Here is a 22,860-nt window from a genome sequence, read left to right as displayed (position 1 = left end):
CACTGCATGTCTGGATATGAGGATTTATAGGTTTTAGATCTGGGAGGCTTTTCACCTCTCCCAGTCATGTGGGATCCCAGTATAAAGATGCCGAGGTGGGCGGGGATGCTGGGGTCCTTGCCCCCCAGGAGCAGATATTCCCTAAACAATAAAAACCTTAGCTATCAGACGACATCAGGCCCATCACTAGGGGCTGGGATTAAAAAAAATGAGTTCTGAAAATACTTTACAAAACCATACCAACATGGTGAGGAATTTTCTTTAATGGCAATTAGGCTTTAAATGGGGGCTTCCCAGGTGGCACAGTAGTAAAGAATCCACCTGCCAATGTAGGAGATGCAAGAAATGCGGGTTCGATCCCTGGGGCAGGGAGATCCCCTGGAGGAGGGCATGGCAACCCACTCCAGTGTTCTTGCCTGGAGAACCCCATGGACAGAGGAGCCTGGAGGGCTATAGTTCATATGGTCGCAAAGAGTTAGACATGACTAAGCAACTGAATACACACAAGCTTTGAAAGAAAATAAAGAATACTTAGGAATGAATGTTGAGGGTTTTTTTTTTTTTTTTTTTTAGATTGCTTCTGATGCCCACAATTCACTTACCTAGCCAGTTACTCTTCAAATAATAAGAAATAAAGGTGGGTGGGATGGTAAAGATGTCTACAATTGAATTCATCTCCAACCAGAACTTGACCTTGTCATCTGCTGCCAGAAACTGTGAAATAAAAGCACAAAACCCTAAATTCTGTTACCCTCAAAAATTTTACAGTGAACACAAAAGTGGCTTTCTTCAGGTACTTTTCATTCATTAACTGAAGTCCTCACCTCATTCTATCACATACATATATTATATATATATATATAAGTATATATATATATACACACTCATATGTATTTATATAACTGTATAGGTGATAAAGTGGTAAAGAATCTGCCTGTCAATGCAGAAGAGGCAAGAGATGCAAGTTCAATCCCAAGGTTAGGAAGATCCCCTGGAGGAGGAAATGGCAACCCACTCCAGTATTCTTGCTTGGAAAATTCCGACAGTGGGGCCTGGTGGGCTACAATTCATGAGGTCGCAAAGAGTCAGACATGACTGACTGAGCGCACGCACACAATAGGTAATGTATATTTATGTATGGTCTTCAACAGAAAAGGTCTACAAGTTTGGCTGGCCAAGGCTTGTGTTTATGAATTTCCCTATTTAGATTAAGAAAGGAAGCACTTCCAGAAGGGAAGTTCCGCTATAAAAATAAGATTGTGATGGCTATTGCAGTTGAATAAGTTTTGAATCAAGGTCATAGAAATACATATACATCCTTATATATACATGCATATTTATACACATATACAAATATATGTGTACGCATGTTCGCATGTATATATGTACATATACACATATGTGAGAGAGTGTATGTGTGTGTGTGTGTGTGTGTGTGTGTGTATACATATATATATACACACATCTCTCTAAAACATGGAATGGATAAATCTAAAATCTAGATCTAGGGTGGGCCCTCAAAAATTGCTTATGGAATGAGAGAACTACTGAATATATGAATGCAACAAAATTAAAGGCACAGACTATTTTATAGAGTTATATGGCACATGAGCCATCAGTGGAGCTGATGACGTTTTCAGAGGCTTGCTACCCAGGTTCTGCTATTTTGTGATCACTAGTTGTTCTCACTCGATAGCAGGTGGGAAGCCAATAAGAAAAATTCAGGGTGACAGGGTAATGATATTTTCAAAAGGAATCCTTTCCACTCATGCTGAAATTGTTGGCCTGGTTTACAGGCTCAAGTGCAGGAGAGAGTTTGGGGGTCTCATTATAACTTTTGGCAATTTAGGGCCCAGACCCTCCGGCTGTAGAGCCTGAGAGCCTCGGCAGATTGTCTGAGGAAGGCATCCCCTTGCAGCGCACAGATCTCTTTTTGACGTGCCAGTCGAGCCCCTCTGTTTACCCCCACATTCAGTAGGTGTAGGTACTTACTCTCAACCCAAAATAGAAACTAAGGAAGACATTGAAGGTCAAATCAATCGGGATGGTTTTGTCTCGGTACGAAGAACAGCTTCTTACTGGGCTATAAAAGAAACAACGACAGTTTATAAAAATGGACATCTTAAAAGCCGTGACTACAGAGGACACAATAAACAGAATAGGTGGGCAATTTTCTATGTATTTACCATGAATGGTCAGCCCAGACTCTTACGTGCACATCTCAAGGAAATTACTTTTCTCTTGGGAGGGGAGGTATGCATGAACAAAACCACTGCACTGTGAATGGAGCTGAGAAAAACAGAATTACCTGCTCTTCTTTTCATGGGGTGTGCTGGTTGCATCTCCATTTTATCAATGGGATTGAGAGGCACACAGGTTATGTGGCTTTTTATGGTTTGCAAGACCATCTATCCAGCCAGGACGTTTTGGCTTCAGGATACTTCTGAGAGAGAGCTACTCCAGGTCAAATGAACTGATCTGAACCAAATTCCAAGAAAATGTTCCTAATAGATCAGTAAGGAATTCACAAAGCAAAGATGACTAGCTTCTGTAAGATCTCTGAAGTCGCCTGACTTGTGTGGCCCTGTAATCTCACTTTTACTTTAGCTGGAACCCAATATAGTTCCCAGAGGATCAGCATGGAGTTCAGATTATGTTGGGTTGTGTCCCAGAAGCTGTCCTGACTGTGGCAAGGTGAGGGGGATCCCTGCAGGGAAGAACACAGGATAATGTGCTCCTATGTTCCTGATGAGGTCTAGGTCTAGCATTTTCCTTTCTCAAGACCATCCAAACTTGTCTGGAATCTATGAGAAACCCTGAAATGCCTACCGAACGTCTGTTTCAACACCTATGGAACCCAAAGGCACGTACGGCCCACCTAGAGGGTGCAAAGAAGGGGTAACAGCTAGAGGCTTGTAGTCCCAGAAACTAAAACAGTCTTAGGCACAGCACCCCAGCTCCTAGCATGGCAGAATGACAGGATACAGAGGAAACACATGCATGTGTGTGTGTGTGTCTGTGTGTGGAGCTGGGTTTAGTACTTTCTGGGGGAAACAAAACACTTATCCTTTTTTATGAGCTTCTGTGCGTGAGTATCTGTGAAAGTATATTAAACACTATTCCTGAGAGAAAATTCCAAATTAGCTGGCAGGCTACTGATAAAAGCAGACAAGACTGACTGGGGAAATTTACTCACTCAGAAGAGTTGATGAAATAGATTATAAGAGACCCGATGCTTAGGACAAAGAAAAGGATCACCTGGAAAAAAAGAGAGAGAGAGAGAGAGAGACAAATGTACAGATCCATTCTGTTAACATGAACACAGATGAATAAACATACCAACAAAATTGTGTTTTCCCTTTTTCCCTTCCCTATATATCCATGGCCATTTTTTCAAACATTCATTCATTCATTCAAGAAAGATGGATTGGTTCAGACAAATGCTGTTTGAGTCCACCTGTATGAGATGCCTGGAGAAGCTGAATTCATAGAGTCAGAAAGTACCTTGGTAGGTGCTGGGAGAGGGGTGGGCGTGGGGGATGGGGAGTTCGTGTTGGATGGGGGCAGAGTTTCAGTTTAGGAAGGTGAAATTTGGGGAGATAGATGATGGTGAGAGTTGCACAACAATGTGACTATACTTAGGGCCGCTGAGCTTTACCGCTGAGTATGGTCAGGATCTTATGTTTTATGTTATGTGCATTTTACCACAATAAAAAATTAAGTAAATGAATAAAATTTTTAAAAAATTAAAAAAAGTTTAAACAAAAACTGATTTGGACCTTTACTATAGTCAATAAATGAACCTGTACCCTCCCACAACATCCCTAATTTTAACCTTCACACACTTCAGAATAAACAGTTGGTCCTTTCTGCTGCTCCTAAGGTTCTCTGAGCTCTGGAAGTCCTATCATTTACTCACTCACTCACCAAACATTTATTAAGTGTTTAATATGTGTTATGTACTTTATTACACGCTAGAAAATGAGGGCCATGGGATACGGACTCCGAATTTGAATTGCCGGTGATGGTGGAGAAGAAACAGTCCCAAACCTGCCCCTTTAAAGGATGATCAGACTCTTGACAGGAGAGAATGTGCTATAAAGTGAGAAGAGAAAACGAGTGCTTGAACTTGCCAATGTATCTGGTCTGTAAAATAAAAACTTGTGGAATGCAATGAGAAATCTGCCCATTTAGAACCCTCAATGCATTTGGACGAAATCTTTTGCAGCCTCTGTGATTTTTCAGGTCTCCTGTACATAGCCAGTTATTTCTTGTTTCCAAACATTAAAAAAAAAAATATGTTCAGTCCAGTGTAAAACTCAGAATTTTATTTACAATTAAAGCTTCACTCCCTTCCGACTCAGGTGTCCCTTGGACAGGCTACCTGTATTAGAAAAGTGGTCAGTGTCTTTTATCTGTTAACCTTTTTTGTTTTTTTAGTTCTTCTTGCCTCGTGACTAGGCTGCCTCTGGCCTCTAGAGACTTGAGATTCGTAGGTCAGTGTCAGGGAGTGAATCAAAAGGGGAGGGAGGAGAGGTAATAGCCAGAAATGTTGGACTTGGCTGGTGTTAGACCACTAGGCTCTCCCCCTTGGGCTCTCCAGGCAAGGGAGGTGTTTACTTTCCTGGGTTGATCCATTGCTCTGTAGAGATCCCAATTTAATTCCTATTCCTATTCAACAGCTATTTGTTTCGTCCCTCTCATGCCCCAAGAATCATTCTGGGGATGGGGATATATCCGTCAAAAATATACACAAAGATCCCTGCCCTTATGGAGCTTAGGGTCTGGACAATGAAGTAATTAACACGTACCTTAGGTGGTATGTGAGAAGATGTGTGCTAGGAAAAGAAAGGAGAGCAACTGAAAAGATCAGAAGTGAGGGGAGGGGGCAGACTGGCTGCCGTCTAGATAATATTTAATAGCTATGCGTCCCCACTGCGGTTCTCCTGAGCTGTGGAAGCATCTTCTCTCTGGCTGCTCACAACTCCTTTCTCTGTGCACCTCCCACTCCTGTATTCTGCTGGGACTCCTCCATCCAGATGCCTGCTTGGGCAGGTTCAAGAAGACTCTCCCCGGTGACCCACGTCTGGCCCACGGACCAGCTCGACCACCTTTGCCCCAAGAAACACTAGGAAAACAGATTATCTTCAGGGTTGCCATCTCCCTTCACCAACGAACCAGACATCAGCTTCTGCGTCCCTAAAGTTCTAAGAGATGAAATCTGATCTTTCTAAGTGGTCTCTCACTTGCCAGGAGAGGAAAGCCTCATGCCCCCTCCTCCCTACCACCCTGCCACAACAAGAGCTTCCTCCAATTTCCAATTTACCCTAATTTACATGGGATTGGTCAAGATGCTAAGACTTTCAAATGGTTTTCTTTCAACTGCTTTGTAAGTGGCAGAAGGGGTAGCTTACTGGGAGTTACTGACATCTATTTTTCTTGGGGTCTCAACTATTACTATCAGTTCTATTTTAACATCTAAATCATGAATCGATGGAGACATCACTCAGTGGGTCTCATGGAGATATTCGGTTACAAATGTAGTCTGAAGCTCAGGAAAAAATGTTTGGGGTGAATATATATAGACTATATATAACAGTAGATTAATCATTATTAATAGTTTTCATGAAATATTTTTTCTTCTCCTTACATATGATTACATGTTTTTCTCCAAGGCTTAATTCCATAAGTGATTATTTATGTGTAAATCATGTACTGACAAACCTCCAGAAACACGGTGGCAAGGCCACATATTTATAGCAATCCACAACAACAGAAATTAACAAAAAAAATAAATAAAAGAAGGAAATTTTAGCTTTATTCAAGAAGAACATCAACGTCATGCCACAAATGTAAAAAGGATGATCCAGAAATTATGTGCAACAAACAACAAAATGTGTAACAAACCAGAATAAGGCTCTGGGAGCTAACAGCTTGTGAAGGCCGTTCAGGTAAAAATGGGAGATATTCTGAGAAGACTTAGGAATTTCCCTTGGGGGGACCAGAGAGGAGCTAAGATGGCAGAGGAATAGGACCAGGAGACCACTTTCTCCCCTACAAATTCATCGAAAGAACATTTGAACGCTGAGCAAACTGCACAAAACAACTTCTGGTCGCTAGCAGAGGACATCAGGCGCCCAGAAAAGGAATTTCCCTTGGGTTGAAGGAGCAAAGTCTGGAAGTGCTGGCTGGCTGGGAGAGGTAGGAAGCCCTCCATCTGATCTTTGATTTCTACCTGTGTGTGTGCATGCTCAGTCTGTGAGACCCCAAGACTGTAGCCCACCAGGCTCCTCTGTCCATGGGATTCTCCGGGCAAGAACACTGGAGTGGGCTGCCATTTCCTTCTCCAGGGCATCTTCCCGACCCAGGGATCGAACCTGGGTCTCCTGTATCTCCTGCATCGCAGGCAGATTCTTCACCACTGAACCACCTGGGAAGCCCCAGTGGGGCTTAAAACCCCTGTTCAGCTGGTGGGTGGTTATGGGTGTCTTCAGAACGCAAACAGCCGCCAACGCAGTTGACCAGGGGCGCTATGAAAACTCTAGATCTTCCTTTGCGAATGTGAGCAGACAATAGAATACTGACAACTACACAGAAAGGATAAAAAAAAACAGGAGGATCAGGCAGACAAAACAGATGAGATAACTTCCAGTGAAAGAATGAACACAGAATATATAATCAAACATTTCAGAATTATCATTAGTGTTCCTGGTGAGATTCGAAAAATCTGTGAAATAGTACTGGAGGATTGGGAAGGCAGAGGAACATGGGGTAACACAGGCAGTAACTGCAAAATGCTGTACCCCCAGGTGCTGGGAGATCAACAAAGAAAGGTCAGGATTCTCCATATTTAGCATCTTACAAGAGGTGCCCATTGGAGGTGGGCTTCAGACTTGGGAGGAGGCGTCCTGGATTGGCTAGTGAGCTTTGGTTCCAGCCCTGTTGGCAAAAACTGGAAATGGAAACCAAACATGGCTGCTGGAGTGAAAAAACACTGATGAAGTGAGGCTAAAAAAAAACAGATGCAAAACACAGAAGGAGCGGTGCCCTCCCGACTCCAGAGCACAAGGGAGCTGACCAGAGACCTGTGGCTGCTGAGCGCTGGCCTCGCATGGCAAAGCAGAGAGAGAGGGGATTCAGAGACCAGACAAGGACATGGCATCTAGCAAGTATCCTTAAGGAGCTAGAACACTTTGGAATAGCACTTACAGAGATTTTGGGGAAAAGGACTACAAGCCAAGAATTCTAAACCCAACCACATTGTAGTTTACTTCTGAGAGCAACAGAAAAGAATTTTTGGACATCCATGAATTGAGAAAGTACACACCTATTAATTCCCCTTGCAAATGAATATGGCAAGTACTCAAGAAAAAAAAATAGAAAGTTAAAATAAGTTACGTAAGAAAAGTGATGCCTAATAAAGCAGGTAAAATTAATGGAATTTTTAACTCTAAAGAAATATTAAGCAGGAAATCTGACCAGTTGTACAATGCTAAAAGGCAAAAAAAAAAAAAAAAAAACCACACTAAAAAACAGTGGCAATCTGGAACCGAATGTCCAGATTAATTCAACAATTTCAGGAAGGAAAGAGGGGTGGTGTGGAGGAAAAATATGCCAATGGTCTCATGGGAGAGCAGTATACAGATATAAAACATGCAGAGGTATGATTGGAGAGAAATATAGGTGGGGAGTTTGTTCTGAGCTTCATTTACTGAAATGTTTATGATATTCTATTAAAAATGGAAAAACTCAAGTCAAAAGATGCAAAAGATGAAGAAGGACATGGCAACCCACTCCAGTATTCTTGCCTGGGAAATCCCATGGACAGAGGAGCCTGGAGGGCTACACTCCATGGGGTTGCAAAAGAGTTGGACACGACTTAGTCGGAGAAGGGGACACGACTTAGTTGGAGAAGGAATAGACTACCTACTCCAGCATTCTGGCCTACAGAATTCCATGGACTTTACAGTCCACGGGGTCACAGAATTGGATACGACTGAGCAACTTTCACTCACTTCAACAAATAAGGAGTGTAGATATCAGCCAACTGTCAGTACACCCATGACTTTGATGCTGGGAAAGATGGAAGGCAGGAGGAGAAGAGGATGACAGAAGATGAAATGGCTGGATGGCATCACCGACTCAATGGACTCATGGACATGAGTTTGGGTAAACTCTGGGAGTTTGTGATGGACAGGGAGCCTGGTGTGCTGCAGTCCATGGGGTCAGACACAACTGAGTGACTGAACTGAACTGAAGGGTTTACAATACTCCTTGCAGCATTTTCAGGAAGGTTATTCACATTATATGAAAGAAGTGCAGTTTTGGAAAAAATAACTCGCTCAAGATGAAGTGAAGAAGCCGATGTTTTAAGTTCACGTCTTTCAAAATTCTCAGTCACCAGGTCATTTTGCCTCCCCAATAATATAAGGAACAAATATGTTACAAAGGTCCTAGTTGTTTATCCGATACCCACTCTCCCCTCCTTACTAACAGACTTTCCATTTGTTTGTTTAAGCCACAGATATTTAGATAGCCTATTATGCACTAAATTCAATCTCTAAATATTATAAAGACCAATGAAACGGATCACCATAAAGGAAAATAATTAAATTCTCCTGGTAAGTTAACAAATAAATGTATTCTTAAATCAATAAACACAAAAATCCAGCTACATAATATTTAAAGAGACACACATAAGAGGAAATAAGACATAAAGACTGAAAGAAGCTGGGCAAAGACATCCCAATCAAGTATGAATAAAAAGAAAGCCATGTTACATGCTAGTATTAAATCCTAAAATATCCCAGGGGTAAAAAAAAACCTGCAAAAAGCCCCCACTCAATGTGACAAAAAACACCCAGTCAATGTGACAAAAATGGATATTTCATATTGGTAAAAGGCACTATCAACCAGGGAAATACAATAGGTAACTCTATGCGTCAATTGATGTTATATGAAATAGCTAACTCTAAATCTGATAGAAATGCAAGATATTTTATAAAACCATAAAATCAGAAATGAAAAATGTTGACATGCCCTTTTCAAGCAGTCAGCAATTGATTAAGTGTTGGGAAAATACATATAACATAATTATAGTGCCTATATGTCAAACTATACACATTCTTTCAAAAGTCCATTACACAGTAATAAAAATTGACCATGTACTAGGCAACAAAGAATTTCCCCATAAATTTCATCAACTAGAGATCATAAAGGCAGTGATATTCTTGGTCCATCAACTTCACCAAAATAGAAAAGAGAGTCTTCCATTCCTAAGGAAACAAAAGCACGTACCCCTCTTCTCGACAGATTACGAATCGAACAGGAGACCAAAATTAAAACTTAAAACAACTTAAAGACAAATCAGGCATTTCTAAAAACCAGAACATCACTTGCCAAGGCCTATGAGATGTGACCAAAGACGTGTTCCGAGGAAGAAATTTTTGTAAATGAAATTCAACTGAATAACCTGTTGAAAAGCACTCAGACCAGACGACTGGCCAGCTGCAGGCCGCGCAGGCGCAGTGGGACCGCGCTGGGCATGCGCAGTGCCGTGCTGTGGCTTCCAGGCTGCACCCGGCCAGGTGAGGCCGCCGAAGTCCCCGGTTCAGGGATCCCCAGGTTGACAAGAAAGACGACCGGCGGCAGTCGGCAGAGCTCGGGAAGACCAAGCTCATCCAGGCTGCCCCAGCGAGGAAAATAAGCCCAGTGATCAGGAAATTGGCCAACATGATGATTTAGGAGGAAACGAACTGCGGAATAGTGAACTGTGAACTTCCAGATGTTCAAGCAGGTTTTAGAAAAGGCAGAGGAACAAGAGATCAAATTGCCAACATCTGCTGGATCATCAAAAAAGCAAGAAAGTTCCAGAAAAACATCTATTTCTGCTTTATTGACTATGCCAAAGCCTTTGACTGTGTGGATCACAATAAACTGTGGAAAATTCTGAAGGAGATGGGCATACCAGACCACCTGACCTGCCTCTTGAGAAACCTGTATGCAGGTCAGGAAGCAACAGTTAGAACTGGACGTGGAACAACAGACTGGTTCCAAATAGGAAAAGGAGTACATCAAGGCTGTATATTGTCACCCTGCTTAATTAACTTGTATGCAGAGTACATCATGAGAAATGCTGGGCTGGAAGAAGCACAAGCTGGAATCAAGATTGCCAGGAGAAATACCAATAACCTCAGATATGCAGATGACACCAACCTTATGGCAGAAAGTGTATAAGAACTAAAGAGCCTCTTGATGAAAGTAAAAGAGGAGAGTGAAAAAATTGGCTTAAAACTCAGCATTCAGAATACTAAGATCATGGCATCTGGTCCCATCATTTCATGGAAAATAGATCGGAAAACAATGGAAACAGTGAGAGACTATTTTTTTGGCTCCAAAATTCACTGCAGATGGTGACTGCAGCCATGAAATTAAAAGACCCTTAACTCCTTGGAAGGAAAGTTATGACCAACCTAGAGAGCATATTAAAAAGCAGAGACATTACTTTGCCAACAAAGGTCCATCTAGTCAAAGCTATGGTTTTTCCAGTAGCCATGTATGGATATGACAGTTGGACTATAAAGAAAGCTGAGTGCTGAAGAATTGATGCTTCTGAACTGTGGTGTTGGAGAAGACTTTTAAGAGTCCCTTGGACTGCAAGGAGATCCAACCAGTCAATCCTAAAGGAAATCAGTCCTGAATATTCATTGGAAGGACTGATACTGAAGCTGAAACTCCAATACTTTGGCCACCTGATGTGAAGAACCGACTCATTGGAAAAGACCCTGACCTGATCCTGGGAAAGATTGAAAGCGGGAGGAGAAGGGGATGACAGAGGATGAGATGGTTGGATGGCATCACTGACTTGATGGCTATGAGTTTGAGTAAGCTCTGGGAGTTGGTGATGTACAGGGAAGCCTGGCCTGCTGCAGTCCATGGGGTTACAAAGAGTTTTACACGACTGAGTGACTGAACTGAACTGAAGTTATTGACCAGGACCCCAGGACAGAATGAGGAAGGTGTGGAAAGGAAGCAGTCTGAGAAGTACCACACTGCTTCTGCAGAGGAGCAGAGAGACGTTAAACTCCATTCCTGCACTCCCTTGCACAGGGCACTGAGAAACCGCGCCTGGGATCGGCTGGGACCCGTCCTCAAAGGTGCCAGTTCCTAAGGTCCCTGTGATGCGAGCCGACCAGCGTGGTGGCTTCCTGGACTCGAAAGGGAGAAGTACCTGTGGATGGTGTTGTCTGAGGAGTGTCACGGTTGCTGCTGCAGCCTTCTGGGAACCGCAGTGATGATCTAAAGGAAGCGGGATGCACACAAGATGGCCAAGGCCACCTGCACCCGGGCTGGCTACCACAGGTAGTGGGGAGAGCAGAGCCTCTTCTGCCCCTGGACACAATGCAGCTTCTACCACCTTAGTCTATAGGTAAGGACTGGCCACCTGATGTGAAGAGCTGACTCATTTGAAAAGACCCTGATGCTGGGAAAGATTGAGGGCAGGAGGAGAAGGGCACGACAGAGGATGAGATGGTTAGATGGCATCACCGACTCAATGGACATAAGTTTGTAGAGACTCCAGGAATTGGTAATGGACAGGGAGGCCTGGCGTGCTATGGTTCATGGGGTCACAAAGAGTTGGACACGACTGAGCGTCTGAACTGAACTGACATACACACACACACACACATACACTCACATGTGACAGAGAAGCCTAGCTGGCTACAGTCCATGGGGTTGCAAAGCGTTGGACACAACTGAGTGATTAAGACACACACACACACACACACACACACACAAACACACACACGTATATCACGAAACAAACTAGTTTGCCTTTGACAGTTCTTTTATTTTCAAATTTTAGTGCCTCTTGACTTTCTAAAACAAATTAGACTGTGTCAGCCCATGCTTCTTAAAAACTCCTCAATGAGTCCCTGTTGCATTAGAATAAATCCTTCCATTTGAGCAACCTAAGCATTGCAGGGTCCTCCCATCTCTATTCAGACCTCACTGTTCTCCTACCTCCTGGCCGCTAACACAGGAACCTCATTTGGCGTTTGCAGTAATTTAAGCCCTTACTTCCACAAGTCTCTTTTCTCAAACAGGAAACGTGTTCCTTCCCCTCTTTAATCTCTTTATTTTTCTGATTCTTCAGGTCTCAGCTCAAATCTTGCCTTTTCAGAGATTTCCTCTCAGATCACTGCATCTAATGTGGTCTAACTCCAAAACCACCAAAATTCTCAAACATACCCCTCATCATTCTCTCACTGATAACCATCTGAATTTATCTTTTCTGTTTATATACATATTTATCATTTCTACCTCCACGAGAATTTCAGTCCCATAAGTCTAAGACTCTTGCCTGCATTTTTCACCATGTCTAGAAGATATGCTCCGCATGTAGTTGCAAACAATAAATATTTGTGGAAAGAAGGAAGAAAGGAAATTATAAAGGAAGAATGGGTGGAAGGAAGGAGCCACTTTCCCCCACTTTTCATCCTTTCATACACACTTGCTTGGAACCCTCACAGAGAGTCTCAATTCTGTGCTTCAGTGCCAGACTATTCTGCTTCCTACTGTTCCAACTATTTAATCATAAACTGGGTCAGATCAAAAGAACCATTTTTCTGTCATTAAAGAAGTAATATATATTGGCGTGTACTCAATGCTTATTCCTTCCCACCCACTCTCTATATGCAGTGCTTATAGATGGTGTAAGTTCTCTTCTGCCTCACCCCAGTCACCTTGACTACTTTAGTCCCAACATTGTCCACATATAATCTAACATGATTTGAACACTTGAAGAGATCCTAACCAACAGTTCTCTGATAAAATTTTTAAAAAAGAACCAGAAAATCCTTCTCTAACAGGTCTTGGGGACAAGGATTTCAAACAAGAGACCAAAATTTTAGGAGAAAAAAAAAAAAAATGAGAGGCACATTCTCAGATGATTCAGTATTCACTGCAGAGTTCATCAATGCAATTTTACTTATGTACTTTAAGTTTTAGAAGTTAGTTAGATCTGAATTAAGCAACAGTGACTTTTCTAGAAAAGAATGATGTATGGATCACAAAAGACGATCATCGTTGGTTCACATACATCTCCTTCCACTGTGCCACCACGTGATGGCAGCACATCCCCACGTTACAGGTTCTGTTTTTGAATGTTTAAGATCAAACAATACTATTGAAATGATGATCAGGGAGCTATTCACTTACAGGGCGTCTGCTATTTCCAGACAATGAGGTATAAGTTTTCCCCGACATGGTCTTTTTCTCTCAAGGAGCCCATGGAGCAGTGGGGGAGACAGGCTTATGCACAGATAATTTTAAGAACCGTGGAAATGATAGAAACTTAGAGTTGGGGACTCTTAGCTTAATACGATGCTTGTGGTTTAGTCGCTAAGTCACGTCTGACTCTTTGCGACCCCTTGGACTGTAGCCACCGGGCTCCTCTGTCCATAGGATTTTCCAGGCAAGAATACTGGAGTGGGTTGCCATTTCCTTCTCCAGGGGATCTTCCTGACCCAGGGATTGAACCCAGGTCTCCTGTACTGCAAGCAGATTCTTTACCAAGAAAGCTAGGGAGATAAGGTAAAATTTCCCTGATGAGATGATGCCTGGATTGAATTTTGATGCATCAAAGTTTACCTGTATGAAAACAGGAAGTAAATGATAAATATTTAGAGGCAAAGAAGACCAGCTTTTTAAAATTTATTTTTAATTGGAGGATAATAGCTATACAGTGTTGTGTTGGCTTCCGCTGTACCACATTAATCAGCTATAAGCATACATGCATCCCCTCCCTCCTCAGCCTCCCTCCCAGCCACCCCCCACCCCACCCCTCCTGATCATCACAGAGTATCCAGCTGGACCCTTTGTGCTATATAGCAGCTTCCCACTAGCTATCTGTGTTACATACAGTAGTGTGTATATGTCAACACTGAAGAAAGGAAGCTATTAGCATCCAAGGAGGGGGAAATAACCTGTCCCTTACAGAGCAGAGAGTCCACGACAAACCAACATTATTTGAGCATCAGCTATATGCCTGGCACCCATCTACATTACAAAGAGAACAAACCATCTACTTACAAGGAGACCAGAATGCCCACAACCTTTGCCCTAATAAAGTTCTTCTGGTGGATAGACTGACAACAAATAGAAAATACAATGCCAAGTGATTCACTCCAAAGGAAAAAGCAAGCCGAATCATAAGTTGGAGAGTGTACATGCAGGGAGACAGCCATTGGGAGGTAGTGATGTTTTGGGAAAGGCCACCACGGAACAGCAGACGCCTTCACACGGACCATGCATCACGGTCGTGGCTAAAGTCTTTTAGCAAGTGGTCACTGGGAACGTACTCACCAATACCCGTCCGACCAAGGTCTGTGCTGAGAGCAGCATTTCTATACGATTATGAAAGTGGCTCCGGAAGGTGAGACTTCTTGAATGTTTATGTCTCATGTTACCTGAATTAAATTCCTAGAAGCAAGAGAAAGAAATGGAGAGTGAGCTGGGCCTCAGAGGAAGTCATGGGTTTCATGCGCGGTTGATGGCATCTCCTGCTGTGACATCAGCCAGAAGGCTCTCCACCTTGTCCCACCCCGGGGAACCTTGAAGTCCCTTCTTCCGTATTTCACAGGATGAATTTGACTCGATTTGCATTTTACTGCTCTTCTGCAGTATTTTCATTCTGAATCCTGCAGTCTTTGCCATGTCCGTCTCACAGTCTCAGACCCTTCACACCGACTCTGTCCTAATGATCAGGGTTGGGAGAAGCGAGCTTCTTTCTGCTCTGGGAATAAGTGTCTTATCCTTTTCCATCAAGATACATGGACAAAGAACAAAGATTACAAGTGGATTTCTAGGTGGTTACTTAAGTATCCACTTTTTTTTTTTTTTTGAGTGAGAAAGAAGAGGGAAATGTTTAGCCATTTTATGTTGATTTTAGTTCCTTATCTGGTATCCTGTCCTGTTGAAACTATGATCCTTCCTCATGTTTATAAAATGCCTTTACTTATCATACAGTCTTTGGGTTCCGCATTTGCGGATTCAACCAACATCAGATGGAAAGTAGTTGGAAAAACAATTCCAGAAAGTTCCAGAAGACAAAGCTTGAATTTGCGGGGTGTTGGCCACTAGTTACACAGTATTTACACTGTATTTGGTATTATAACTCATCTAGAAATGATTTGAAGTGTACTGAAAGGCATGCTCAAGGAATGTGCAAGTACTATGCCTTTTTATATAAGGGACTTGAGCACCCTCAGATTTTGTTGCGGGGGGATGTCCTGCAACCAACCCATTGCTGATATCAAGGGATGACTGTATCCGAAATTTATAATAGTCTTATGAGGTAGACAAAGTAAGTCTGATTAAATCCATTTTATACTGAAGGAAACTGAGGTATAGCAAAATTAAATGACATGCTCCTGGGCAAGCAATGAAAACAGGCTTGAGGCTGAATTAGCCTCTGGGTCTGTTAGTCTTGAACTAGTCCCCAAAAAGACACAAGTGAATGGGCATTGACCTCACCATGCAGACTAAGACCTCTGACTTTTAGAAAAGCTCATTTCATGTGGAGCTAGGCTTTTGAAATGATATAATTTCTCTATCTGTATTTTCTGAATGATAAGAAGTCTCATTAAATGACTATTTGATAGAGTTCGTATCTCCATCAATGATTGCCTCTAATACCTATGACTCATCCTGTGCATTCCTGGGAAGTTGTCTGGGCATCAATTTTTTTTTTTTAAAGATATTCAATGGCATGAATATGGAACACTCATTTGAATTCCATTATAAAATCGAGGTGCCTTCTGCGGGAAAACAAATTGGCCCTAAGATATAATAAAATTGTACTTATGAATGTAGTAAATCTTTTAAAATGCACATTTAAGGAGAAAATTATGACTCTCCAAATAATTTTTTTAAAAGAACTTTCCACAGTACCTAGCTTTGTGGCATTTTTGCATTAGGCCAACATTCCCAAAGGCTTAGAGAAAAATACAACACTCTCAATTCAATTAGATCTAACAAATTATTAAGAAGTCATTCAATTGTTATCAAACTCTCTCCTCAGGATTTAAAAGCAGAACAGCACAGTCTGTTGGTTGCTAAGACCCCACTGATTAACATTTTGCAACATCTGCTTCCTATCTGAAGTGAAAGGTACCTCTGGACTGGAAGGCAGACATAAATTATATCAAAAGAAAGACATGAAAAATACAGCAAATGTTTGTGGACAAATAAATGGGTTCTCACATTTTTGTAAACCACAGAAAAATGAATATAATGGGGGAGAAGATACACTTCTGGAAGCAGAAGTCTAAGGAGACTAAATAATTCTACCAATTCAGTTGTGCACTAAAAATAAAATAAAGATAGAAGGCAGGTTCACTATATCCACTACCCATTTGTGCATCCCAACATTGTCGTTAAGCAGTCAGAACCCCAGGATTCTTTTCCCAGTTGTAATGCCACTGCTTGTTGTCTTTAATCTAGAAATAATTAGTAATAGCATTGGGGCTTCCCTGGGAACTCAGTGGTAAAGAATCTGCCTGCAATGTAGGAGACGGGCAAGACTCGGGTTCCATCTCTGGATGGGGAAGATCCCCTTGAGGAGGAAATGGCAACCCACTCCAGTATTCTTGCCAGGAAAACCCCATGGACAGTGGAGTCTGGGTAGACTGCAAGTCCATAAGGTCACCGAGTCGAACACGATTGAGCACACAGCAAACTCATTTAGCAAAAAAAAAAAAAAAAATCTATAAACTTCCATATTGGACACTTTTCAAATGCAGACACCTGAATTTCATGTGATGATACTGCCAATGCCCTGAAAAAGTTACCTAGTTATAAATTCTTTTATGTCAGTGGTTAGCATCAAGAGTCAGTACTTCAAGGAACTGTTCAAGATTAGTTGCAAAACACGGTTGAAATGTGTTCTGTCCTGGAAATCAGAGAAATGAAGTTGGGGAAAAATAACTGAGAATGTTCAACCACTGGTACTAGAATAGCCATTATGTAGCATTTGAGTGTTTCTATTCCTTTAAGCCAGCTTCCCTGATGGCTCTGTGGTAAAGAATCTGCCTGCCAATGCAGGAGACAAGGGTTTGATCCCTGGGTTGGGAAGATCTACTGGAGAAGGAAATGGAAACCTAACCCAGTATACTTGCTTAAAAAATCCCTACGGACAGAGGAGCCTGGTGGGCTATAGTCATGGGGTTGCAAGGAGTTGGACTCGGCTTAGTGACTGAAGAACAACAACGGTCTTTTAAGCAGAGTTTTCCCTGGATAAGATACCATGGCTCTTACCATCATCATTTTCCAGCTGCTATTCAACAGCGCCCACCCTTGCAAAGCTTGTTTGGGCATAAAATAGTGTCTCTGCATTTGTGGCTGAATGACACTTGCAACGTGTGCGTGGGTTTCTGCGGGTGCGTGCGTACAGCTCCATGTGTTGTTTTAACATGTATAAAAGGCAGTGTATACTTCTGAGTATCTCAACCTCTTGCACGAACAATCCGGGAAAGGGAGCTTGACCCTGGTGTCTCTTCTGCCTCCCTCGTGGTATCAAACACGACTGTCATTTAAAAATCCGAAATAGAGGCATAGACACAGTGGTGTGTGCTTAGTCGCTCGGTCGTGTCCGACTCTTTGCAACCCCATGACCTGTAGCCCCCCAGGCTCCTCTCTCCATGAAATTCTCCAGGCCAGAATACTGGAGTGGGGGGCCATTCCCTCCTCCAGGGGAATCTTCCTAACCCAGGGATCGAACCCTGTTCTCCCGCATTGCAGTCGGATTCTTTACCTTCTGAGCCACTAGGGACTCAGCGTTAGTAGAGGTTTTTTCAAATCAGTGACCTCTATTTCCAGAGCTAACATTCAGCATCATCCACATGAGGCACTGCTTCTCCCAGAGGTGGGAGAGGTGGCCTAGCCTCGTAGCCATGCCCTTTGGAATGACGGCCTGGGGTCCTGCCCCCCGAGCGGGGTGGACACCTTTCTAAATCACACCACCACAGCTCTTAGCCTGGGAAAACTGGGTGATGCCTTTGTGGTCTTCTAAACACAAACGCAAGCCAAGCCTGTCTCTGATCTTTGTAACAGGGGAACTGACCAGGAAAATTCCCTTGTTCTTTTTCCATTTTTTAAAATTCCTCGCGATGAACCTGGATATGAATAAGATGAGGAATCCACAGAAGAAGATTACAGTGGAGGAAAGAATAAACACTGCCTGGATCTCAGTTGTACAAGACATTTTCACCGTGCCTTCCCCACGTCCATCCTTTGGCTTGGTTACAAACATCTTGAGACAGAACTGTTCCGGCAGCCTCCTCTGTGATGTCATGATCACACGGTAACGATTCCAGAAATTAGAGTTCAGTGCGTCAGGGTCCTAACCCCTTCGTGCAGCAAGAGCAGAGGGGTCTGGTAACCAATGAGGTGCTGACTCACGGGATGCAACTCAATGAATAGCAGAAGGTCCAGGAAGTGGGTCTTCAGAAGACCAGAATTCTAGATGGGATGCTGTTACTGACTTTCTCCATGACCTTGAGAAAACTGCATCCTTTGTGGCCATGGTCAACCGGCCATCTATCTGGTTTGTGCAAGCAACTTTAGGACAACTCTTTTATTGAGTGAGATGACCTTGAACCACTCATGAGTCTACAGGCTGACTCTTCTCCTGAGTGATACCACAGTCTCAGTAACCTCAGAGGGACAGATGAGAGAAGGACTTCAGGATTTTTGTGTATCCTCTCAATCAGAAAGACACAGAATACAGGTGTTGCAGGAGGCAACTTTGTGAGGGGGAATACTGGCTGATTGCTTTTGAGCTCAGGAACCCGTTCCCGTCATCTCTTCCTTTATGGGACCCTATCCTTTCCTGCTTTTATCCCTGCCCTGTCAGCAAACCCTTTGGTCCAGTAGAGGTAAAGTTCAAAATGAGAGCAATAGCTTTTATTTCCTCTGGTGTTTTCAAAGGTGTAAGAAATGTCATGCCTTGCAGTGTGCATGAGTAGTGGGCAAAATGTCAGTGCCCGACGGAGGGGCTAGTTCCCCCCAGTTATTGTGAAGATGGTCATCTTCACGAGACCCAGGAAAAATGCTGTTGTCCTTTGGGCCCGCCTTGACTCTGCTACCTGTGGCAAATGATAGTGATAGCTTTTCCTAGAAAGGCTGCCACGGGTAGATTTCCTTCCTTTCAGTTTACCTATAATTTTCACAAAAGGCTGTCATTAAGCTTGCTGGCTAGCAGAGGGCCACATGATAAAGAACTCTGTTCTAGGAGTCCGAAGCTCTGAGCTCCAACCACAGTCCTTCTGTTAAGTTACTATGTGGGGTCTTCCAAGTCGCTTACTTTTTAATAGTCTAACTTTAAGTTAATACAGACTTGATGGCATCTTTAAAAACTCAATAAGGTAGTGGATCATTTTGTGAAAAGCACAAACAATACAAGAAAAGGTACGCTTATCTAGTAGGTTCTTTTTATGAATGGCATTGATTCTAAAGAAAAGGAGGAAATAGGCAGATAAAGGAAGGGAAGGGGAAGGGGGAAGTAAATGAGGGACGGAGGAGAGAAGGAAGGAAGGAACAAAGGAAGGAAGGATTTTGTTCATATCACACACTCACACTGTATGCCTATAGATCCGTGGAAAATAAGATCACAGTTTCCAAGTCGAAGTTCATTCACATCGTTGACTTAGTCTGATTAAGCTGTCATCACCAATGATATTTTTCCACTCTCTGACGTCTGCTGTTTAATATTGTCCAAGTATTAACTGTCCTCTGAAAGAAGTGCTATCAGCTGAGTGTGTATATACACACAGGAAATGGTAGTGGGGGGGTGTGTGTACACAGTGATATGGTGTGTGTGTCTGTGTGTATGTGCCTCCTAGCACGCATGTTGAGCAGATACTATATTCCAAGAACTGGAAGCACAATGGAGAACAAAAAAAGACTAGTTCATCCCCTCCCAGGGGACCCATTTGTCAAAGGAGGACAGTTACAATTAGAAACTGGCCGCGTGTCCGGGGAAGAATTGAGGTAAGTAGAAGGAGGACCCTCACCCAGCTGAGGCTCCCCAGATGTGCTGGGGAGGCTGTCTTGAGTATGCCGATTGTGTTGGAAGCTGGGGTCTGAAACCGGGGAAGCTACCTAGGCCCAGAGTCCCCGTGGGCTTGGGGAAGCTGGACAAACGCTATGAGGCTGGGGGACTCTCGTAGGTGACGGTGGGAAGGGAAATGGCACTTCTGCACAGGCTGGTTGGCTGGAAAGCAGCAGCCCAAAAGAAGGTTGGGATGTCAGAAGGGAAACTTGGTGTTCCAGTTTTTGATTAAAAAGAAAAAATTACAAAAACTTCATCTTGGGACTTCCATAGCGGTCCAGTGGTTAAGAATCCACCCCAGGGCGCACACGAGTTGACTGCCTGGCCTGGGAAGGCCCCGCAACTCCTAGCCCACGAGCTGTAACTGCTGAAGCCCGTGTTGAGTCCGCACTCCGCGACAAGAGAAGCCACCGCAAGGAGAAGCCCACACATCGCAACTCGAGAAAGCCTGCATGCAGCAACGAAGATCCAAATCAACCAAAAATTAAATAAATCAAACGAAAACTTTATCTGAGGAGGAAACGGCTGAAGGATTTTCAAGAAGAGAGTTTAGTGAGCGAATGCCGGTCATAAAAGGACGGCCCTGGGTTCGTTCCCAGAGAAAACCCTGGTCCAGAAAGGTCAGTCCAGGAAAGACGCTGGGTGGAGACAAGTGGGCAGACGTGAGTCAGCGCAGTCCAGGCAGTCAGGTCTGCAGGCGGGGATGAGGGCGTGGCCACGTCCAGGCTGACCCCGCCCTCTAGCTGGTACTTCCGGGTGCTTCTTGGGGGACCTTTCATTGCTATGCCTTTAAGATTGCACTTAAGAAATGAAGACTCTGCTACTGATGAACTTTTTTTTTTCAGTTCAGATGAATTTTTTAACATGCCAGTGATTTCATTAGAAAAATAGCTTCACTTTGTACACATCTCTGTAATTTACCTCTGGGCACTCAAATATTCTGGAAAAAAATTATACTTTATAATGAGATTGAAAAATGTTTCATTTAAAAAATTTGCTCTCTTTAAGAAACATGCATCTGAGAAAGTAAGAACTTCATTTTTTAAGTGTACAGAGCAACACTCATGAACGTGTGTGTGCGTGTGTGTGCCTAATGCTTTTAATGCTTCTGAAAATAACAAATCATATTGCAATATTATCTTTTAAGGGCCTAAAAGCATCCATTCCAGTTAATGACTCAACCCTACCTTCCACTTTGACAAGCAGGGGTTTATTTCACACCCCCAGCTACATCCACAGCAATGGTCAAACACACTGGTCAAGACTTATTAGGCCTCAGTTCAGGCAGCTAGTCAATGACAAAACCAGGCCTAAAGTCAAAGATGAAGATGGTTTTACCTCCACAGGACACTCACTCCAAAGAAGCTGTTTCTGAGATAAGCATTTCTTGTTGACTTAATACATCCATCACTTTGGATATGCTACACTGTCTCTCAAGATGTTTCCAAGAAGCTATTTTATCACCAAATCTTTACCTTTCACCTTCTATAATTTTCATTTTTGGTTTAATTCCTCTCCGTAAATTTTCATGGAATAGACGAGATAGTAGATGAATCAATTTTAAGGAAAGCTTTCTTTTGAGGAAGTAAGATTTAATCCATATTCTATTTACATTTCTGAGCTATTGAAACCCACCCTTTAAAAAAGACATTGCACTTTTTCCCTTCACTCTGGTGTTCCCCATTTTCTTCTAAGTGGACAGAGCACAGAAGATGATCCACTGTGGTAGGGATTTTAGCCTAACAGAATGCCCATTCTATTTTTGGTGAGCATATGTTTTTAGGAATTACTTGTTTTTTAAAAATTATATATTTTATAAACAATGTACTTGTATTTAAAATCCAGACAGAAACTTCCAGTTTTGTTTTTTGTTGTATTTGTTGGTTTACTTCTGAAGTGGAAGTCTTACCATGGGCTTCTAATGCACCTCTAATCCTAACCATTGCCTCAGTAAAGTGAGGAGGCTGTTCTGGTGTTTGAGATTCTACCAGCTTTGACACATTATGAACCTTTAATTCTGTAAACCCAGATTAGTCCTCTAATAGACTGTAAACATCTTTCCCTATTCCACTCTCTGACCTCATTTCCCATTTTTCAAAATGAACAAGAAACTCATACAACTCAATATCAAAGAAACCCAAATAACCCAATTAAAAATGGGCAGAGAATCTGAATAGATATTTTTTTTCCCAAAAAAGACTTACAGATGGCCAACAGACACATGAAAAGATGCTCAACATCACTAATCACCAGGAAAACGCAAATCAAAACGACAATGAGATACCACCTCACACCTCTCAGAATGGCTATCATCAAAAAGAAATTGCAACGGACTTCGCGGGCAGTCCAGTGGTTAAGACTTCACCTTCCAATACAGGGGGTACAGTTTCGATTCCTGCTCAGGGAGCTAAGATCCAACATGCCTCACAGCCAAATAACCTAAACAGAAGCAATGTTGTAACAAATTCAATTAAAACGTTTAAAGATGGCCCACATAAAAATATCTTTAAAAAAAAGAAGTAGCAAGGATAAAAGGAAACCCTCATGCACTGTTGGTGGGGATGCAGATTGGTTCAGTCATTATGGAAAACTGTATGGAGATTTCTCAAAAAATTGAAAGTAGAACTATCAAATGGTCCAGCGATTCTGCTCCTGGGTATTGATCCAAAGAAAACATACTACATCAAAAAGATACACACAAGCCTACATTCATTATTTACAGTAGCCACAATATGGAAGCAATCTAA

General features: G+C 42.6%; 1 protein-coding gene across 1 annotated transcript in view; it reads right to left on the bottom strand.

Annotated features, from left to right (window-relative positions):
• Window positions 1-18,313, bottom strand: part of KCNU1 (potassium calcium-activated channel subfamily U member 1) — a 136,404-nt gene extending 118,091 nt beyond the window's left edge. The window contains exons 1-5 of the mRNA XM_043893676.1: window positions 18,125-18,313; window positions 14,368-14,484; window positions 3,197-3,258; window positions 1,993-2,083; window positions 603-714 (exon numbers count right to left, since the gene is read on the bottom strand). Of these exons, the coding sequence (XP_043749611.1) occupies window positions 603-714; window positions 1,993-2,083; window positions 3,197-3,258; window positions 14,368-14,484; window positions 18,125-18,313 (571 nt within the window). The remainder of the gene's footprint in view (window positions 1-602; window positions 715-1,992; window positions 2,084-3,196; window positions 3,259-14,367; window positions 14,485-18,124) is intronic.
• Window positions 18,314-22,860: the final 4,547 nt, after the last annotated feature.

This window comes from Cervus elaphus, chromosome 32, assembly GCF_910594005.1.
Source record: "Cervus elaphus chromosome 32, mCerEla1.1, whole genome shotgun sequence".
Lineage (NCBI taxonomy): Eukaryota > Metazoa > Chordata > Mammalia > Artiodactyla > Cervidae > Cervus > Cervus elaphus.
The sequence above is the reverse complement of the archived record's forward strand: the minus strand, read 5'-3'. Positions and strand labels throughout refer to the sequence as shown.